Genomic DNA, 21,728 nt, shown 5'->3' with positions numbered 1-21,728 from the left:
TGAGAGTTCCTGCATGACAGGGGATTGGACTCAATGGCCTTTGCGGTCCCTTCTAACTCTATGATTCTATGATACTTTCCTCTCACCTAAATTCTTAAGAGTTATAGAAATCAGCCTGTCTTTTAAAAAATCTCTGCCTGTTGATTTATGCCATAGTATGTCATATTATTATTAGAGTCAAAATGAACAAAAGAAAATCTATTAGGGAAAAACAAAACAACTGATGTTAACATGTTTTATCTAACTTGCTGTGAAAGTAGAAAAGGTAGGGTCAAACTAATAAAATAATAAAGTATTTAGTATGCTCCTGTCATTCATTCATTAGGAAATCCTCTAAGACTCTAACAAGGAATCTTACCAAAATGAGCCAAACTCCATATTTACTATAGTTTTTTGTGGGTTTTTCAAGCTATGTGGCCATGTTCTAGAAGAGTTTATTCCTGATGTTTTGCCAGCATCTGTGGCTGACATCTTCAGAGAATAATATTTACTGATTATTATGTAGCCCTATTCTAGGATTTTTTCATTTGGAACCTCCATCATTAGCTCAAGGGAGACAACATGGTTCATTGTTCCGACAAGGATGTCCGTTACCGATCACAGCAACTTCAAAAAGCATTTTAAAGCCACACTTATTTCAGTCTGTATACTGTAAAAACAATCAAGCAAACAAAGAAAAAAACAAGAAAGTAGGCTGATAAGAGGCCCCTAGCCTTATATCTGTAACGTTTTCAAGCTGACCACTGAACCACTGACTCCTTGTGATGGGTGATACATTTCTACAAGTGCCAAAGTTAGCTGGAATCCAAGCTATATTAGCCACCCATTTGTCTTCTGATTGTGTTACCTGAGGTATCAGGTTCTTATGGATTCTTTTCAGCTTAGCTCGCTTCCTCCCATTCTTGGTGACTATTGTCTCCTCATAAAACTCATGGGCAAGGTCGCCATCCTCATCATAATACATAGAGCTGCAAAAAACAAGCACACAGAAACAGTCAGAAAAAAGTATCAGTGAGGCAGAAAGTAATGAATTGTTCTCTAGAGCTGGAACTGATTGCTATCTGCAAGTCAGGCAGCTAGTACTTCTTGCTACCTCCCACTTCCCTGTACAATAATGGTAAGGTTAATTTAGGATATCACTGTACATGTCAATTGCCATATATAAGCAGAAATGAACCCCCTAAGCAGAGCAGATATTAGAACCCTGCATGGTGAAACTCAATGATTTTCAGAAAACCATACAAGTGCATCCTTTAATTTATTTTGAGACACTAGCACTCCAAGATGAAGAACTCCGTATGAATGGCCACTGTAGCAGTATTTTGCCTTCTTAGATACCTTATGTCCAACCAAGCCTGAGCTTCACTTTTGATGTTAACTATATTCCCTGCCCTCCATAGAGTGCTCTTTCCCTTAGTTGATGGGCACAATAAGGGGTCATCCAAGCAGTCAGCTCCCTGCAAAAGATAAGCTGTTTGTAACTTTCCTGCTCAGTTCTGAAATACATTGTTTTAATGGAAGCTTACAAATCATGCATGCTAGGTGGGTAACCACTTGCAGTTTAGAATACTCTCTGGGTACTGGGGGCTTATGACTAGCAATCAATTCCAAACATTCATCTTACTGACTAACAAGAGAACAATGAAAGCCATGTTAGTATCTGAGAGTAAGCAGATAACCCAGAGACTTAAAAGATACTGTATCTATTAGATGTTGATCTCAGTGTTTAATTGCTTACAACAACAGAAGAATCTGTGACCCTCTAAACACTCTTAGACTACAACTCCCATCTTCTGTGATCACTGGCTGTGTTGCCAGGGGCTGGTGATAGCTGAAGAGCAACACCAGCTGGAAATGCTAAGTCCTTCACCTCTGGAATATGTTGAGTAGGTGGGTATTTCCACAAGACATGTTTTGACAAAACACCTAAGAAATGGAATGCTATGAAGCAGATGACCACAATCCATCATACTTCAGCGCATCATTTGCCATATGTCTGCAAGGTCTTCAAGAACATCTATCTGTATTAAAAAGTGAGTTTGGTGCAACTATGCCATTTTCATCAGACAGAAGCTCTCAATTCATATCAAGTTTACTTTATAGTAAAATAAATGTACATTAAAGTATAATGGCTGTACCTCTAAAAAAGAACCAGCATTTAAAACAACTGGGGTGACAGATCTGAGATTGCTTTCTTGATATATTTTGAAAATGACTGGTTGGGATGATTAAACCATCACTCCTGCTATGTAAATGTCAGCTACTCTCACTAGCAACTTGCGGTCTGAAGCATATTTTTGCCACTTTTAAGCACTGCCCAAATTCATAAATCAGAATGTTGCCAAGTCTAAATATAGCCATTCCTCACTAGGAGCCTCACTTTCTCCAGCAAAGCAACATTCGGAATCACAAACCTAACAGACTTGCTGCATTTCTGTTCTCCTTTTGCAAGATGTGAAAACCCAAAGGAATTCTCAGATTACTTCATGCTTCAGAACTGGTACCATTTCTTTCTTTCTACTTAATGATGACCAGCAACAGAATAGAGCAGATGGGGGAGATGAAACGAAAGAGGATAGCTAAGCCTATACAGTTCACTTCCACGTTAAATAAACTTTCACAGAAGGTCAGTAACTGCATTTGATTCAAACAACACTTGGCTAATCTCCAAGCAAGAGTGGAGATTTAAATGACAGTCATTACTCTGGAAAAAGTAAGGATCTTGGTACAAATTCATTTTTACTAATGTAAGAACTGGCAAAGAAAGTTTGTTCTGATGTAGATACTGTTTCCCAGTTTGCTAAGGTGCATTACCTTTTGTCAGATGGCTTTGTAATCTGCCTAAATTTGAATTCTCTCTATATAAATCAGGAGTTTCCAAATTATGAGTGCCCTCATCAAAAGTGTTACACAGCAGACTGCTGTAGCTAAAAACTTCAGGCATGGCATCAACAGTTTCATTAAATACTGTGTCACAGGAGCTTGGGAATATTAGAATTTTGGGTGCCCAGGTCTCAGGCAACAAAGCATGGATGATAATATTAGATACCCAGTGGATTCTCAAAGTTCAAATCAAGAAGGAATAAGTCAGCCATATACGTATACTGTCTTACCATTATCTAAAAACATGAACTGGAAACAAATATTCACTTCTCTCCATTGGAACCATCATCTACAATCATTACTTTCCATTTTTATTTTCAGGTGTGCTAGGTGTTGTATAGAAGACAAATGGTATGCCCTTTATCTGGAAGGTATTAGTAGTAGTTTTGGCCTAAACACTCTAAAGGCACCAGATTCCATCTGATCTTGGTTAGCCCTGGTTAGTACTGGGATGAGGCCACCAACGTAATACCAGGTGATATTTCAGAGCAAGGAACTGGCAAAACCACCTCTGAGAAAACCCTATGAAATTCATGGGATTGCCTTAAGTTAATAAGTGACTCAAAGGCACACACGCATGTACTTAGTAGTAGTTTCAGCACTGGACTAGGGTGCCCTGAGAGCAAGATTCAATTCCCCACTCAGCCAGGACTTTGAACAAGTCCTACTCTCTCACCCTAAAAGGAAGGAAATAGCAAACCACTGAACAAATCTTACCATGAAAACCCTAAGACAGGGTGGCCATAACTGGGATTTGACTGCCACTAAAAACAAACTCTCCTAGTTGTGATTAATGAAGAAACTTGTGTCCCTGAGCTTGTTGTTGTTAATGGCCCTCAAGTGGGCCCTGACTCATGGCATCACCAAGACCCCCGGCCTCCATTGCTCTGCTTAAGCCCTGCAAATTCAGCCCAATGACTACCCTGATTGAGTCTGTCATTCTAGCATGGGGTCTTTCTACTGCCTTCTAATTTCCTAGCATTATAGTCTTTTCTAATGACTTATGCCTTCTCATGGTGTGGCCAAAGTACGACAGCCGCAGTTCAGGGTGATTTGAGGTCAGAGGTCAGGGCATCGCAAAACAGAGGACATTCAAGAAAAATGTAGGCCATGATCAAATAAAAGCTGAAAACACTCATGTAAATATAAATCCATGCTTCTCAGTCCTACTCAAGTGGAGGTCATTTTGGAATCATTCCTGGACAGAAGTCTGAAACTTTGGATGTGTCCTGGAAAAGGAGGACATCTGGTCACCCTTCCTTGGTTTCATCATCCTGGCTTCCAAGGAGAGCTCAGGCTTAATCTGATGAAGGACCCGTTTCCAAGTCAATGAGTCTCCTCTTCCTCTTTTCCCAGAAAGGGGGAAAGATGCCAAGACTATGGGGGCATTCACTTGCAGTGTACAACTTGCCCACCAAGCTCCAGCAAACAGACCACATTCAGCAAGGCCGAAACGAAGGGGACAGGGTGACCAGGCATCCTCCTTTTCTGGACGTGTCCTCCATTGCAGCTTTGTGTCCAGGAGGAATTCCAAAACGTCCTCCATTTGGCGCGTGAGCACGGCGAGCAGCCATCCTCCCTTTCCAAGACACGTCCTCCATTTTATCCTTCTGTCCAGAAGGAATTCTGAGCACAACCAGGGCGGCCAGATGTCCTCCTTTTCCCAGGGACACATCCTCCATTACTATGTCCTGTCCAGGGGGTTCCTGAAATGTCTTCCGTTTGGAGCAGCAATGGATTTTACATTCATCTGTACGAGTGTTTTGAACGCTTTTCTTCTGTCATGTCCCTGCGTCTGTCTTTCCCAGGCTGTGTCCTCCATTCCATTTTGTTTCAGCCTTCTCTCTAGGAGGAATCCCACAGCGCCCTCCATTTTGAGGCTCTTCACATCTAGGGGTCTTTCTGGCTCCTATGTGGTCCTGTCCTCCAGCTTTCCCTGAGGCCCTCCACTGGGAGCTATGCCTGGGGAATCCTGAGAGTACTTCAGCCGGGATCTGCTAAAACTAAGGACAGTCCTTGCCCATAGGGAAACCTAACAGAGAATCACTGGGGAATACTGGCCCATAGGGAAATGTTGGGCATTGCTTGCCCAGAGAGAATCATGGGGATTACTTGCCCATAGCATTCATTCCCAAGTATTCTCCCATGACTCCCTATGGGAAATAGGGATGTTTAGCCTGGAGAAAAGAAGGTTAAGAGGTGATATGACAGTCCTGTTTAAAAATTTGAAGGTATGTCATATTGAGGAGGGAGTAAGCTTGTTTTCTGCTGCCCCAGAGACTAGGACCCGGAGCAATGGATGCAAGCTCCAGGAAAAGAGATTCCACCTCAACATTAGGAAGAAATTCCTGACAGTAAGGGCTGTTTGCCAGTGGAACGCACTCCTTCCTCGGAGTGTATTGGAGTCTCCCTCCTTGGAGGCCTTTAAGCAGAGGCTGGGTGGCCATGTGTCCCAGGGGGTGCTTTGATAGAGAGTTCCTGCATGGCAGAATAAAGGGCTTGGGCCGAATGGCCTTCTCTGAGAGTTCCCCATGTGTCCCTATGGGCGAGTATTCTCCCATCTCTCTCCATGGGCGAGTATCCCTGGCGTGTCCCTATGGGCAAATGTTCCCCAGTGGCTCTCCGTCGGGGCAAGCGTGGCTTCCCTGCGGGCAAGGGCTGCCCTTTGTCGGCCGTGCCCCTCCTTCCCTGCCCTGGAAGCCCTCCACTCCGGCTCTCCCCCGGGGCCTTACCCTCTGCGGGTGAAGACGAAGGGGGTGGCCGAGCAGAGGCCCCTGCCGCCGCCGCCGCCGCCGCCACCGCCGCCCCGGGCCAGCGCCTGCTCCCCGCCCGGCCCCTCCGACCCGCCAGGCCCCGCGCCGGACCCGAACGGCCACAGCCCCCGGGACTTGGAGCCGCTGGCGCCCATCGCTCTCACAGCGGAGCAGGAGCAGGAGCAGGAGGCGGCGGCCTCATCGCTCTCCCGGGGACTCCGGCCCCCAGCAACCCCACCGCCACGGAGCCCCGCCCACCCCTCGCTCACGCAACTTCCGCTCTTCCTCCGGAACTTCCGGCAGAGAGGCCTGGGCCCTGGCGCCGCCTCCAAGGGCTGCGGTCTCAGTGGGGCTCACGCGACACGTCCGGCTCCCTCTGCAGTTGGAGGTGGCCGCCATGTTGGGGGAAAGAACGTGCGACAATAGAAAGAGACAGACACTGCATATCAATCCTATATGGACATATATAGGCACTGGAATCAGTCTCGAGAGAGACCTTGCAGCCCCTTTGAGACTCACTGGAAGAAAGGAGTTGGCAGCAGGAGCTTCCCTAGCCTTCAGTCTACTTCCTCAGATGCATTTGGCGGAGTGGATGCATAATTCTCCTGAGGAAGTAGGCTGAAGGCTAGGGAAGCTCCTGCTGCCAACTCCTTTCTTCCAGTCAGTCTCAAAGGAGCTACAAGGTCTCTACATATTGTGTCAATACAGTCATGTATTTATAGAGAGATTTTAGAACCATGGAGCTGGGAGAGACCTCCAAGGGCCATCCAGTCCTGCCCCCTTCTGCCATGCGGGAACTCACAGTCAAAGCACTCCCTGTGACAGATGGGCATCCAGCCTCTGCTTGAAAGCCTCCAAAGGAGGAGACGGCCGCTCTCCTGCAGGGCACAGAGGCTAAATGCCTGGACTGCAGCCACTCACTCACTCACTCACTCAGCCACAGGGCTGTGAGTTCAGTCCCAGCAAAGGCTCAGGGTGGGCTCAGCCAGGCATCCCTCTGAGGTGGCTAAAATGAGTGCCCAGCTTGTTGGGGGCAAGTATCTTACGCATTGTAAACTGCTCAGGGCAGAATTTGGGATTTCAGCTTGCAGAATCCCAGAGTATTGGCCCACATGGCTAAGGCTTCTGGGAGATGAAGTCCAAAACCTCTTAAAGGGCACAATTTGGGGACCACTGGACTAGGGAGGGGTTAAGTGCACTGATCATAAGCCGTACAGAAAAGTACTTGCTATTGTATTTGTGATCACCTCGCACACAATAATGTGAAACCCCATGATTGCATTTGGACTGACTTCCCATTGCCCAAATTTGTGTGTGGTAGTCTATCATGCAATAACATTAAACCCCATGATTACGTTCAGATTGCCATTGGATTATACTTCCAATTTCCCTTGTCTGATAAACTCCCTAATGTCAGTCAGTCTCAAAGGTGCTACAAGATCTCTCTCTTCATATTGAATTTACAGACTAACATGGCTATATCTTTGAATTCTACCATGGTGTAAATACAGGTTGAGTCTCCTTTATCCAAAATGCTTGGGGCCTGATATAAGAGTTTGGGGATTTTGGATTGTTTTGTTTTGAATTTTGGGACACCTGTATTTGTATGTAATGAACACAATGCAGTAAGAAATAACACAAATCTTGAACATGAAACCATTTACAATTGTACTATCCATTAAACCCAGATGTCCTCCTAACTGTAAAGGAGGACCAGGAACCACAAAATGGACATTCAAGAAAAAAGGCAAGGACATGACAAAAAAAAAAGCCCAAAACACTTAATATAATGCTTCTTAGCCCTGCTCCAAATGGAGGACATTTTGGAATTCCTCCTGGACAGGAGGCTGAAATGGACAACATGGCCCTGAAAATAAAAGTGTAGGGAATGACAAAATAAGAGCTTAAAACACTAGTATAGATACAAATCCATGCTTCTGAGTCCTGCTCAAAATGGAGGACATTGTGGAATTCCTCCTGGACAGAAGGGTGAAATGGAGGACGTGTCCTGGAAAAGGAGGGCTCCTGGTCACCCTGCATCCAAACTCTCTTAAAACAATAACACCTGCAACACAAACTGTTTCTGTCTCCAGCCTTAGGCTGAGGCAAGTACACCTTTCTCAGGATTCCTTCTCCTTCTCCATCACCTCAACTGTTCCTATAATACCCCTGAACTCCACTTCTTGAACGCTGTTAAGTTCCTCCTCTACAATCAAAGGGGGAGAGAAGAGACAGATGTTTCTTCTCCGCCATGCTTCCCTCATGCATGGAGCCAGATTTTCACACACACCCCTTTTGTGGTGACTGCCTCCTGAAGTGACGTGTTGGTGTTTGCAGAGTATTCACACACATATTTCTGCATTGAAAGGGCATCACAGGGAGGATGAAGCTGGAAAGGGGGAAACAAGAGTGGGAGAAACGGGGAAAAGAAGTGTTCCAACAAAACACCAGGCCTCAAGAAAGTGCCTCAGCCTTAGAAGCCCACTTTTGCAGTTGCTTGTGGAAGAAGCTTCCAGTGCGCCAGATCCCCTGCATGTTGCCGTCACCTTGGAGTTTTGGCTTATGAGTGCCAACCATTTCTTCCAAACTCTCACCTACTAACATCTGAGAAAGGCTGCCAGACCCTTTGTTTCCTCACCCACCCACCTGCTCTTTCTTTCCCTCCATCCTTCACCCATCTCATAGCAATAGCAAATACATTTCTGTACTGCTTATCAGTGCACAAAAGCACTCCCTAAGTGGTTTACAATGTATAAGCTAATTGCCCCCAAGCTGGATACTAATTTTAAGGACCTCAGAAGGATTCCAGGCTGAGTTGACCCTGTTCCCTGGCTGGGATTAAACTCACAACCTTGTGGTTTGTGAGTGGCTGCAGTACAGGCATTTAACCACTGCACCACCAGGGATCTCATCTCTTCCCCTCCTGATAAAGAAGGGATAAAAAAGGGGGAATTGAAGCATTTATTCCACAGGCAACTCATAAAGGTGGACTTCTAGCACTGTAGCACTTTCTTGAAGGCTAGTGTTTTGCCATGATGCTTCCCCCACCCGTTTCCATATTAAGTCTGGCCCCAAGTGTAAGGGTGGTGTGGTGGTGAAGAAACACCTGTATATATATATATATGTGTGTGTGTGTGTGTGTGCGTGCGTGCGTGTGTGTGTGTGTGTATTGTGGGTTTTTCAGACTATGTGCCCATGTTTTAGAAGAGTTTATTCCTGACATTTCGCCTGCATCTGTATCCCCCCCCCCCTTTTATTGTGGAGGTGGAAGCTACAAACTTTAGGAACTTAAGTTCAGTGGTGTAAGAGCAGTTGATGTGATGGTGGTTAGTGGAAGAGGAGTCGGGAAGGTGTAGTTACCTCAGCCTAAGGTTGGAGACACAAAAGAGTTTTGTTACTGGTGTCACTATTTGAAAAGAGGTTTTAGAAGAAAAGCCCCCCCCCCACCCCAATTGTGTCACCTCAGGTCCTTGTTTCAGATGTCCTATCTTTCCCCTGGAAAGGAAGGAGGCAGAGAGAGAAAAGCAAAGGCTGGCTTTCAGCTCCACTGTTATTCAGCTGCTCAGGCCCAGCCAGCCAGCTTGCCTTTGCCTTGGCTCCTGTCACATTGCTATCCCACTGCAGGGAAATGATGCTCTGAGCAACCTTCAAGCCTTTGCAGCCCCATTAAGGACATTGTGGCCTCCTGGGGGGATGCAGACCACAGGGTAGGAACTAGTCTTAAGACTGTAAAACGGAAGGCAATGAATACCTTTTATTGACTGTACGTACACAACTCCAGCAGTCTTTTTGCCTAAAAAGCAGGACAAAAGTACTACAAAGAGAAATGTTAAGAAATTCAGATTGTATATTCAGAGAGGCTTTTACTGAAGACAGAAGCAGCAGTCATTAATCAAAGCTGCTGTCCTACTTACTCATGTCTTACTGGTCTTACTGGAGCTATTTTTATTTTCTGCTGCAATTTTACATAACATTATAGGCTGCAGTGTCCTACGCACTTACCTCTAAGTCCTGCTGAAGTCAATGGGACTTGCTCCCAAAGATATTTAAGAGCAGATTTTCAGTTTGCAGTGTAGTGCATAATCTTTGGCAAAGACTAGAAACTGAATCAGCAGCAATTGAATATAGAAGTCCATCTCTGCTCCTGGGACCACACCAATTACTTCAATGTAAAATATTGGAAGTTTGAGATGGAAAACAAAGACATTGGCAGCATCTTTTTTAATCTTACCTCTCTTGTTCTTCAAGTAGTAGTGGCTGTAATGAAGGTTATCTTCTGATTTCTATTCCAAATAATGTAGCATAGAATTTTGTTTAAAACCTATAGGTATATTCCTTTTCTTTGTTATTTCTCTCATATTCCTTTGTCATTGTAATTATTGGGTTGTTCTCATCCCAATTATGTCACAGAGACAAAACCTGTCAAAATTGGGATCAATTGGGACAGTATGATACTTCTTAGCCAGATCTGGCTATGATCATCATTGAGAGGCATCAGTTTAGACACAGCAATTATTACTGAATGGGAGAATATTTTTGAGTCCTTTCACAGTAGTCACAATAGTGGCACTTTAGGACAGATGTTTGTGAGAAGCATCCCACTTCCCCAGGCCCTGCTTTATTTAGTTAAATCTATCTCACACTGACTATTGCATTTAAATATTTGTATGCCCAGCAGGTGGCGTCCAGTCCACAAACTAGACAGTTATTATATGAAAATTCTTTGGGTGCATGGCACCAAAAGAAGACTGGCAAGAAGAAACAGAAGCCATAGCAGCAACGGAAATTTGAATAGGAGACTTTTAGATGGTGTCTGAGATACACTGAGTGTGACTGCATCAGACTGGTGTAGGCCCAGCAGCAAATAGACATGTGCCGTCTGGTGTAGCTCCAATAGCAGCAACAATCAAAGATTTTCTCTGGCAGCTGACATAGTGGGTACATACAGTAAGCATTTGTGCCTCAGCTTGAACTGGAAGATATGGTAACAGCAACATAGAGGCCCTGACTGCTAGGGAGCATTGTTTGAAGCAGGAAGTGCCAAGAGAGCTTGCTTGCTTGCTTGCTTGCTTGCTTGCTTATTTATTTATTTATTTATTTATTTATTTCCCACTCTTTTCTCAGGACTGGGACTCAGAGTGGCTTCACAGCATTAAAAAACAGTACAATTAAAAGCATTAAAAAAAACAATGTACATTAAAATGAATTTTTAAACTGGTCCAACATCCTAGCCTGCCCTTATAGCAATTCCTAAAATGCCTGTGTGAACAGGTAGGTCTTCACCTGCCAGCGGAAGGCCACCAAGGAGGGAGCGGTTCTGATCTATTCCCTGGGCAGGGAGTTCCAAAGTCTAGGGGCAGCCACCGAGGAGGCCCTCTCTCGCGTTCCCACCAACTGTGTTTGTGATAGTGTTGGGACAGAGGGCTTCTCCAGAGGATCTCAGAGTCTGGGCTGGTTCATACCAGGAGAAATGGTCTGCCAAACAGTGTGGACCTGAGCCATGTGCAGCTTTGTAGGCAACAACCAACACCTTGAATTGTGCCCAGAAACAAACTGGCAGCCAATGAAGCTGTTTCAACAGGGCCGTTGTATGGTCTCTGTAATCTGCCCCTGTTAACAGCCTGGCAGCAGCTCTTTAAACCAGTTGAATTTTCTGAACACTTTTCAAAGGCATCCCCACGTAGAGCCCATTACAGTAGTCCAAACGTGATGTAACCGAGGCATGTACCACCATGGCCAGATCTGGCTTCTCAAGGAACGGGCACAGCTGGCGCACAGGTTTTAAATGTGTGAAAGCACTCCCGGTCACAGCAGAGACCTGGGCCTCCAGGTTCAAAGCTGAGTCCAAGCGTACCCCCAAACTGCGAACCTGTGTCTTCAGGGGGAGTGTGACCCCATCTAACACAGGCTGGATCCCTATTCCCTGATCTGCCTTCCGACCAGGAGCACCTCTGTCTTGTCTGGATTAAGTTTCAACTTGTTTGCCCTCATCCAGTCCATTACTGAAGACAGACACTGGTTTAGGACCAGGACAGCCTCCTTCGATTGAGGTGGGAAGGAGTAGTAGAGTTGAATGTCATCTGCATATTGATGACACCACACCCCAAGATACCAGACAACCTCTCCCAGCGGTTTCATCTATATGCTTAAACAATATAGAGGACAACACAGAACTCTGAGGGACCCCACAGGTCAATGGCCAGGGGGTTGAACAGGAGTCCCCCAGTACCACCTTCTGAGTTCACCCCTCCAGGAAGGAATGGAGCCACTGTAGAACAGTACCTCCAAGCCCCATCCCAGAGAGGTGGTACAGAAGGATAGCATGATTGATGGTATCAAAAGCCGCTGAGAGGTCTAGGAGAACAAACAGGGACACACTCTCCCTGTCCAGTTCTCTGCATAGGTCATCCATCAAGGTGATCAAGGCTGTCTCTGTTCCATAGCCAGGACAGATTGAAATGGATCTAGATACTCCGTTTCATTCAGAAACCCCTGGAGGCAAATATCTTCAGCTATTAAGAGGATGCAATACAAATTCTTACAAGGAAGTATATTCCATATTAATGGAAACATTAGCATGTCTTTTTAATGTTCATGACTTGGGTACCGATAGTTTTGGCTAGACACATGTCTCAGAGTGACAGCAGGGCTGTTCTATTTTTGATGCTAATTACAGCAATATTTAGAGTAGGTATGTATTTGTAAAAGTCATCACTGGATAGTCATCTTTCTACATCAAATAGGATATAATTCTGCAACGGCTTTGATTAAATGACTTTGGGTCTTTAAAAGATTTTTCTGTATGTGCAATTTGATGTTCTTGTTCTTTGGCTATTCTTTACATCTCAAGTACAAAAGGGAAAGTATGATGGTGTCCTCTTTCATCAGCAGTTTGTGTAATAATCAGAAGGTGGAATCTGTCAAATATGACTGTTTTTCAATTTTTATGTTGGACCTTGGCCAACAATCAGTGTTCCTATATTAATCCACATCCAGGAGCAAAAGCTCAATTCCATACTGTATTTCTGCTGTCAGATTGTACAGTTGGCCCTCTGTATCCACAGATTCAACCATCCACAGCTTGAAAAATATCAAAATCCCCACCCCATCCCGCAAAAGCAAACCTTAATTTTGTCATTTTACATAAGAGAGATCCTTTTACTACTCCAGTGTATATAATGGGATTTGAGCATCCACAGGCTGGGTGTGCCCTGGAACCAAACACCAGTGGATACTAAGGGCCCACTGTTATCACAAGGTGTAGCCAAACAGCTGTCACTCATAATATGAGCAAGAAATAAACTGCCTGATGGTGGACAATTGTTGTCTAGAAGGCTGTTTGAGAATTTGGCTTCTGTGAGCTACTGTTTCTATAAATATGTTTTGACTAACTATTGCCAATTTTGTGTATCACTATAAATTTTATCACTACACCAGTTTAGGCCAACAGAAGTTCAGCAATAACATGAACTTAATTTATCACATTGACATGTCTTGACTTAGTAATACTTACTCCCTTGCTGCAATCTAAATGAAGGGTGGCAAAGGTCCACATTGAAAATACAAAGAATAGAGTTACAGTAGAATAGACTTGGTACTGAACGCTGATTCTGCTAATGGGGTGGTGGTGGAATGCATTTATTGTTCCATGAGGAAACTGGTTCTAAAACAGTACATGCATGTGGCATTTCTCACCCTTGAAACTTTTATTGATTGGTATATAAGCAGCACCATTCATAACTTGAATCCACAAGGCTTTCATCTAGTGGATTGTTTTCAAAGACAATCAGCTAGGAGACAATCCTCCAGAAGGGTCAGTCACTACTAGTAGATCCAGTACTCTGGAGAATGCGCATGTCCTGGACTGCGGCCAGCACACAGACGCGCACCGATAAGAAAGGCAATTAACTATGGAGCTGGAAGTAGTCCACAAACCTTGCAGGGAGAAAGAGAGAAAGCAAACCGAAAGCCAAGCCAAAGTCAGGATAACAGAGGTCACAATAGTCAGTCCAGTCCAGGGTCAGGTCAGCCAGAAGGTAGCAATAGTCCAGTCCGATCCGAAGTCAAGAGTCAAGGCAACAAGGACTCAAGATACAGGGAGCCAGTGCAGGCAGCAGTCACACCAAAGGATCATGCAATAAACTCTTGAGTTGGTGTCTCTCTGCTCATTAAGTAAGAGAAACTCTTCCACATGCCACCTGAGGCTGATTTGCTAATTGCTTCTCAGCAGTTCTCTGGGATCTGCGCCTGCCAGCACTTTCAGCCCTGCGTTGTCTATAGGAGGGAACCTTCAAGCCTGGTTCCTCCCCAGAGTCACCACTAGGGCTGCTGTACCACCAGAGGAATCCCACCAGCACTAGGACCTGGCTGAGCCTCCTCCTCTGGGGCTGGGAGATCAGGGCTGGATTCTGGCAGAGCAGGATTAGCACCTGGTGTAGCCTCAATTACCTCTTGCTCTGGAAGAGCCCCATCCTCCTCCTCATCCTCTGAGACCTGCTCTTGGCTGGCCATGACATCGCACGACTTTGAAAATTGAGGATTTTTACTGTAGGTGTACCTAGGTCTCTAATACAAATGCAACTGCAATCACAACACAACTTCCTGCCAGGTTGTTTAAGTCAAGTCTGCCACATATATACACCAATGGGTTCTTCATGTATATGTATACATAAAAGATGGTCATCTAAGCTACAGTATTCAGCCATCCTGAGATGTGTTATGTCACTAGCTTCCATACCAAATAATGAAAAAACACATGCCTGGAAAAGCAAAAGGATCTTTATTCCTTCCTCCATGGTGGATTTTGGGCCCTTGTACGTTCTATTGCAGAACTACTCTGTACTGTATTGTCCATTTATTGACCTTGTTTCTTCAAACTCAACAACAATAATTCAACAATATCAACAATAATCTCAGAACTGCAATAATTATGCCTTTGAGGCTACATGTTTTTTGTCTCAGAAAAATTACCAAGAACTCTTCAGAGTTTCCTGTTTAGTTATTACTGGAGTTTTCTTTGGTATTTTGATTTTGACCATATGCTACCAAGATTTCTATCCAATTGCTGTCCCTGACTCACATCCAGGAAACAAGAGATTTTATTTTCCTTTGTTTTATATGACAAGTCTAAGTAAGACTTCCAGCTTATTTGTGAAAGGTTTTACATTGCTGTTAATCTAGTTGGAATGTAGATCAAAGTAAAACAGTTTAAAACAGATACTGAATAAATTAGACAAGTCCTTCAAAGGGCCCTCACAGTCAAATTCCAAAAGAAATAGAAAACTAATATTTTTCAGGCTGTTACTTGTAAAAGACATCTCTTTTCTTGGAAATTACTCCTGATTTTTAAATTACTTTGGTTGATGTTACATTAAATTTCAAGTCATCTCTAGACTCAAGCCTCTGCCAGTCTGTTGATACAGTGTGGCATTAGCATCTTGGCACTTTTGAAAGGAGCTGCTACAGCAGTACTACTAAAGTTTTCATTTTCAGACACATCCCACAGACACTTTCTTATTTCCCTACCCGATCCCACTGTGTCATGCACGCATCTCCATTAACCAGTCAATCCATGGGGAGCACACACACATGCATCAATCATGGGCTCGCAAGGAGATCCACACATCCCTGTTTTCCCTTCCCCACCCCCTCCAGAACACATTCAGTCCACAGACAGTCCCAGGATTGCTTCACTCGTAGTCCACTTGGCTTTGCCACTTCTCTGCATATGCCATCTTACATTTACTGGAGTGCTGTATTGGGGATGGGACAGTTCGTCAACCTGGTGTACGAGTGGCCAAAGCCTCTTGCATCTTTTGCCGGCAATGGGCATATTTTTGCAGGATCTGCCGAATATGCTCCTCCTCTTCACGCTGCAGGATACGAAGGAAATTCTGTAGCTCAGGCATGCTAAAGGCATCCCACTGCAGAAAAGGGTGAAAAGGGAAGCAGTGAGGAGGGTTCTCATTACATTCAGGAAATCAGTATCAGCCCCAAAATGAGAAGGACAGCCTTAATGGTAATGAGGGACCCATACTTAGGATAAGACAGATAGGTAGGTAGGTGGAGAAAGAAATGAGGGAGAGGCAGAGAAGCTAATTCTATAGCTAGCACATGAACATTTGGCACATGTATTAACACCCAAAGTCCATGAACTGCACTGAAGGAGTTGCCCAGAATTAGCACTTAAAATATCCATAAAAGCTTGGAAATGTATTATTACAGAGTGCCTCTGAGTGTTGGAACATCTCTATGTCCTTTGCAAACTAGGCAATGATCTGAGTTTCTGTTTTGCTACTATGCTCCTGAACAATGGAATTAATCAATAGCACACATGAGAACTGTGTCCATCCCAATGATTGCCTGGCAAAAAGTGGGATAGAAATATTTTTTAAATTATGTATTATTACTGTCATCTGTGTCCTATATTCACTCCACCAGCTGTAATGATAATCCTTGCTGAAAAAATCCCTGTATCACTCTCAACAAGGTACAACTAGGCTACAGCCCTGAATAGAGAGAAGAGGACCCAAAGACCATCTGAGAGTGAAGGATAGAGATTGGCAGCTGCTGCATATACCATATTCCACCTCTTCCTTCATTCTGGGATTTTTTTAAACACACAGTGAGTTGCCTTTCTGCAGGACTGAGGGCCAGCCAGCAGTCTCCAGCAGGTTCACTGGAATGAAATAGCTCCCTCAAACTGGGGAATATAAGTGGGACTGCTGTAGGGGTGGGTCCACTGCTGTCAAGGTCGCTGCCAAAGGGGGTCACACCAAATCAGAGTCACTCTTTTGGAAGTGACATGAAGATGAGGGCCCATCCTGCTGTTGCTCTGCAGATAAGAACAAATCACCTGCTTACGGATACTGCCCCGTTGTGATAAATTGCTGGTCATTTTTGAGGGGGAGGAGAAAGAACAGGCATGCCTCTGTTTCTCCTCTTCCCAGCCATCCTGGGCCTTCAGCTGTCTCCGGGGAAGTCCTGCCCCAGAAGTTTGAAGTCCCACCCCAATGGCTTGTCTCCCTGGAAGTCCTGTTCCTGGCAATGAGTGACACTTGGTGCAGGAACACCTTTGAGTTTGGGCACTCCCAATGCCATCGGGCTCGGCCTCGATTAGGAAAAGGGCCCTCCCTCCGGTCCATCTGCCTTGGTCCAGGCCTCAGAGGGAGAGAAGAATGCTGGACCTGATCCCCTCCCCCACCATTCCCTTCTCCTTTTGTGTCGTGTCTTTTAGATTGTAAGCCTGAGGGCAGGGAACAGTCTATTATCCCCTCTGTTGTAAGCTGCCTGGATTCCCAGTGATTGGGCGGCATATAAATAAATCCTATTATTATTATTATTATTATTATTATTATTATTATTATGATGTTTGCAATCACTGCTCTAGACATTGCTTTCTGTACGGGGGGATGATGGTGATCTGAGAATGGAGGAGCTTTCTACTGTTCCATTTTGTGGATAGATAATCCAGATGGATAGCTCTTGGAAAGTTTCCTGCTGTTGAAACCCTGGCTGATTCCTGGAATGGGAAATGACCAAGGCAGTTGACATTATCACTCCTAAGCATCCCTTTTCATGAAGTGGAGTTAAACCAGCCCCCTAATTTTCTCAGGAGCAATGAAACAAGTAAGATAGTGATTAGAGCAACACTGGCAAAACACTCGGAGCAGGTCTAACTGAAAATAGGCTAAAATCTATCTATAGTGGGACAATAAAGGTAGCAAAAAAGACTTATTTTGTCTAACACTATTGTATCCTGACAAACCTGCCCATTGGACCTGCTTTGGGTGGTCTGGGGTCTGTTACAATCTGGACCAAAAAAGGATGTAGATTAAATCACTTGGATTTGCTCCGACTTGGACACCAGAGTTGATACAGGTTTGGTGGATGTAACCTTGGCCCCTGCTTGTCCAGTATTGATGGGTACATTTCATTTTGCACAGCCCAAGGATGTTGACAGAAACCGTGGAAAGACAAGAACATTTAATGCAGTTTGAATATTGTATTCAAATAATTTGAATGTTATAGTCAAACAAATCAAGGCTCGAATGAGAGTGTGTTGTTGTTGTTTTTAAAAATGGAATACTTGTAAATATTTTAAGGGATGACAATTCTATTTCTTCTTTTGTTTAATCATTTATTAAAAATGAAGGCACACTGAAAATATTGCATGCTAATAATTCATAAGCTGTGCATATATTATAGAAGCATACAGAAAATAAAATTATAGCTTTCAAACTGTCTTATTTTAATTGTATTCCTTCATTAGATGATGTTGTGAAACAAAAGGTTTTTTAAAATGGAAAGAGTTCACAGAAAAAATTGCAAGAAAATTTCTACTCCACATCATTTTTTATAAGCCAGCCTTGCATCTGGAGCATGGGCCCTATGGTTCACTACCCACCTCTACTGAATGAGGGTTTAAAAAAAAAAAAAGCAGGACAATTCCTTGATACCAATCAAATAGTTATGGGCTTTGTCTTAGTGCCAGACAAATCAGTAGCTACCCTCAAATAATGTGACACATAGTCTGAGATAAATCTCAATGCCCATACTCACATTGACTTCTCCAGTTTCATTCTCCTTCAGAACAAAGCTCAGTGCCTTTTCACTAGGTCCAGCTAGCAGTCGAAGACGCAGAGGTTGCTCTTCATCAGAAAGTTTGCGGAGATATACTGACAGAAAAGAACATCAGAATCAGAATTAAATAAAGGACCCAGTTCCCTGGAGAGCCCAAAACAAACCTTGTCTAACTTTAGGTCAGTCCATTCTCTACCAGGAGAGGGTGCTGTAAACACACTGGTTTTCTAGTCCCAGTTTCTTTCAGTAGGGAGCGAAAGAAGAAACTGATGATTAGAAGCAACAGTTGTGAAGGAGAATTAACTACTCTTCCTTCCATCTAATTTTAGAGGCAACATAAAATGATGAGACTGACTTCTAATGCACACCTGTAATTAACAATAATGAGACCAGTGTTTTATAGAGCATCACTTTTACGTCTGCAATTTTTTTACAAATGAAGTCAGGACTGTATTTTCAATCACCCTTCAAGAGAAAGTGAACAAACCTGCTCTTCATGATCTCTGGATTGTTTTGCTCAAATATGTAATCATAAGATTATATCATTAATTGCTGAAAACATGAATAAATCAGACTCACATGCTACTGGCTGACAAATGTTACTAGCCTGGCTGTTGTTGTTGTTGTTGTTATTACATTTATTTATATAGCACCATAGGCTTTATATAGTGCTTTGCAAAGTTTACATAAGTATGTTCTCACATACTTATGTAAACAAACTACACTTTTTCAATTAATAAAACTTTGCCTTGCTGTCTTGTATGTTACCAGAAAAATGGCTATTTACAAGCCTGAAATAATTTACAATCTTTTTTTTTTCAAGATGTACCTTGGTCATCCTTTTCTGTTCTTTCAAAGAGAGCAAACTTTCGAGGATTGTCAACTACCATGAATTTCTTCAGTAGGGCTTCAATGACCTCGCTGGCACGTGTACGAGAAATTATGTGCAAGTGCTTGACTGTGTCCTTGGGTAAGTAGAAAGAGGTGCGGCGCTTTACAGCTTGACTGCGGGAGGAACCCTTCCTGGTGTCCTGGATGGAGGGTGCCTTCTTATTGGCAGGTACTGAGACAGGACGGACCAGCTTTAACTGCACCTTGATGAAGCCAGTGTAGGAACCATCTTTGTTCTGTGGAAGAACAATTAGTCAGTTGGCCAAAAGGGTCAGGACAATAAAACTAAAAGGTACCAAAACCAGGCTGCAGGTCTGAGAAGCCAGAAAATAAAAGAGAATTTGTAGAAATTTTGGAAAAGGGTCTAAGAGGTGCTGCCTTGGGGAGAGGAAGGTACTCAGTTGGGTTTTTAGGCTTGTTAGAACTGAGGAACCACAAAAGTAGGGACAGAACACCATGCATGGAATGGTTACTATATAATATCTTTAAGGACTTAGTAGGGGGAACAGGAACAGGCCTTTGAGGCTCAGGTGTGATGTTATTTCGATGTATACCTCTCCTGAAACTTACCAAGCTCATGAACAGGTTGCTGTTGATCTGGCTATTATATTCTTTTATCTTCTGCTCAATCTCAGCCTGAGACAGAATGGGCTTCTCCCAATCAATTTGCTCATCCTGCAAAATATAAGTGATTTTGAATTAGTTTATGCCTAAGCTTCAAAAATCAGAAGCCTTGCATGTGGGCTCACAACTTAGTCCTTTTTTAAATCTTCCATCAATTCCTGGGATGCAGAATAAGAATAAATATGAAATCACCCTCACTTCCTGTGAGAGCACTTTGTCTCTTTACAAAAAATTCAGAATGACTATCTTCTTCTGGTACACGCCAATATAGCCTATAAATTACCTTGCCTGCTTACCAACTGTTAGACCCCTTGCCCCTAGTTGAGATCAGTACTCTCATACTTCTTCTAGAAAAAAAGCCACTGCATCTTTCGTCTCTGCAAGCTTTACATAGAGGAGAATAGGACTAAATAAGAGAAGAACTGTTTGCCTTTTTTAGAATAAATTTCTGGATAGAGTAACCCCAAAAGCTGGGATGCTGCAGATGGACTGAGCAGTACTTCCCTCTTGCTACTGCCATTATCCTGAAGGAGGAAGATAGCTCATCCACCTTCTTTTCTTCACGCTGAATATATAAAAAAAAAGAAATGGGTGGTTTGCTTTCTGCATAGTGAGGCAACACAGTACAAAAGTGTAACATAAGGAAGGACTAAGATTCCTTTCCCAGATTCACTGTATTTTATATGTGATTATGGGAAAGTAAGGATAATATACTACTAATAATAGTTTGACCTATAAGCCAATCAAATATTTCAGAACCCTTTCTATGTATAAATCTATAGGACTGTAAGCTATTGACCACAGTATTGTATGTTTGTGGATTGGGGTAGTATTTTTGGTGTATATGTATATAGTCCTCCTTCCGGAAAATTTATCTCAAAAAAAGGGAAGGCATTTCGTTTTGTTGTTCAGTTCTCCTAATAAAGATTTTCAGGTACCCCAGCTCAATTTCCCCAACCCTGGTACATTATAACAACAATCTAAAGGTGGATATATACCTTTGATATATATGAAACTCAAACTCTCATCTGTCTATGTAAACTTCAAAAGCTGTTTATAAACTATCTGCACAGAAAATGCAACTTGCAGATCTGTCAGAAAACTGATTTGAAGTCAAAAGAGCATGTGCCTTCCCCTCCTCCTAGTCTTGTACCAAATTCCCAAACACCTTTTTGGATCTGGGAGGATTTCAGGGACAGTTTGGCCCGATTTAGACGAGCCTAAAGTGCGCCCTCGTCACGTGCTAGAGGCTGGCTGAGGGCGCACCGCCCATACATGCCTCACCCCTAGCATGTGACGAGGGCGTCAAAATGGTGGCGCCCTGTACACACAGGTGCCGCCATTTTGACGTGACGGGCGCCTAGTGTCCGCACATCCTGGTGTCATTGTGATGTCACAAATGCGCCATTGGCGCACTGCGGTGTCACAATGGCACCGCAGAAAGAACCCGCTTTTTGTGGGTTCTTTTTGCTGTGCGAGGGAGCCGCGTGATTTGTCCACTACAGCTCCCTCGCGCAGCAAAACAATGTGCAGATAGACCGCCCTATTTGGGAGGTCTGTATCCCGCCTTTGAGTGCGTTGTAGCAAACGTATTGGAAGGCTAACTCTGAGAAACTAGGTATATTTGCAGAATATATTTGCATTCCCTACTCTGGATGATCATATTAATTACATAATTATACTGTTATGCTCTGGGCAGAACAGTATGAACCACCAAGACTTAACGAGAAATAACAGAATGATACAGCACCAGACCTAACATAAATACCAATGTCGTCCCAAGAGAAACTACAAGACTGAAGTAAAGTCCTTATTCTAGATTCCATTCTAGTCCTCTTCTTTACCTCCTCTGGTAAGTCCACTGTACCAACCTGCAGTTCTTCAATAGCTTCTTGTTTTCCATTCTCAACTGCTAACAGGTAACAAAATATTTGCATATAAGCATCACACATGGGTGTGACAAGAGAAACTGAAATATTCAATACACCTTAGGTT

General features: G+C 43.6%; 2 protein-coding genes across 4 annotated transcripts in view; both read right to left on the bottom strand.

The window, feature by feature from the left end:
- The window catches only part of TUSC2 (tumor suppressor 2, mitochondrial calcium regulator), a 51,808-nt gene extending 45,961 nt beyond the window's left edge, over positions 1-5,847 (bottom strand). For all 3 annotated transcript variants that reach the window (XR_016281312.1, XR_016281313.1, XM_089525468.1), the window contains exons 1-2: positions 5,616-5,847; positions 848-968 (exon numbers count right to left, since the gene is read on the bottom strand). Coding sequence is in view for 1 of the 3 variants with exons in the window: in XM_089525468.1 (XP_089381594.1) it covers positions 848-968; positions 5,616-5,791 (297 nt within the window). In the remaining 2 variants the exon portion in view is untranslated. The remainder of the gene's footprint in view (positions 1-847; positions 969-5,615) is intronic.
- Positions 5,848-14,398: 8,551 nt separating this feature from the next.
- Positions 14,399-21,728, bottom strand: part of RASSF1 (Ras association domain family member 1) — a 46,937-nt gene continuing 39,607 nt past the window's right edge. Inside the window, exons 3-6 of the mRNA XM_089525454.1 lie at positions 19,680-19,784; positions 19,048-19,345; positions 18,198-18,313; positions 14,399-15,559 (exon numbers count right to left, since the gene is read on the bottom strand). Coding sequence (XP_089381580.1) covers positions 15,413-15,559; positions 18,198-18,313; positions 19,048-19,345; positions 19,680-19,784 — 666 coding nt within the window. The 3' untranslated portion in view covers positions 14,399-15,412. The remainder of the gene's footprint in view (positions 15,560-18,197; positions 18,314-19,047; positions 19,346-19,679; positions 19,785-21,728) is intronic.

The sequence above is a fragment of the Sceloporus occidentalis genome, unplaced genomic scaffold (genome assembly GCF_023333645.1).
Source record: "Sceloporus occidentalis isolate IW3139 unplaced genomic scaffold, rSceOcc1.0.p SCAF_1, whole genome shotgun sequence".
In the NCBI taxonomy this organism is placed as follows: Eukaryota; Metazoa; Chordata; class Lepidosauria; order Squamata; family Phrynosomatidae; genus Sceloporus; species Sceloporus occidentalis.
Note: the sequence above shows the minus strand (reverse complement) of the source record. Positions and strands in the feature narration are given on the sequence as shown.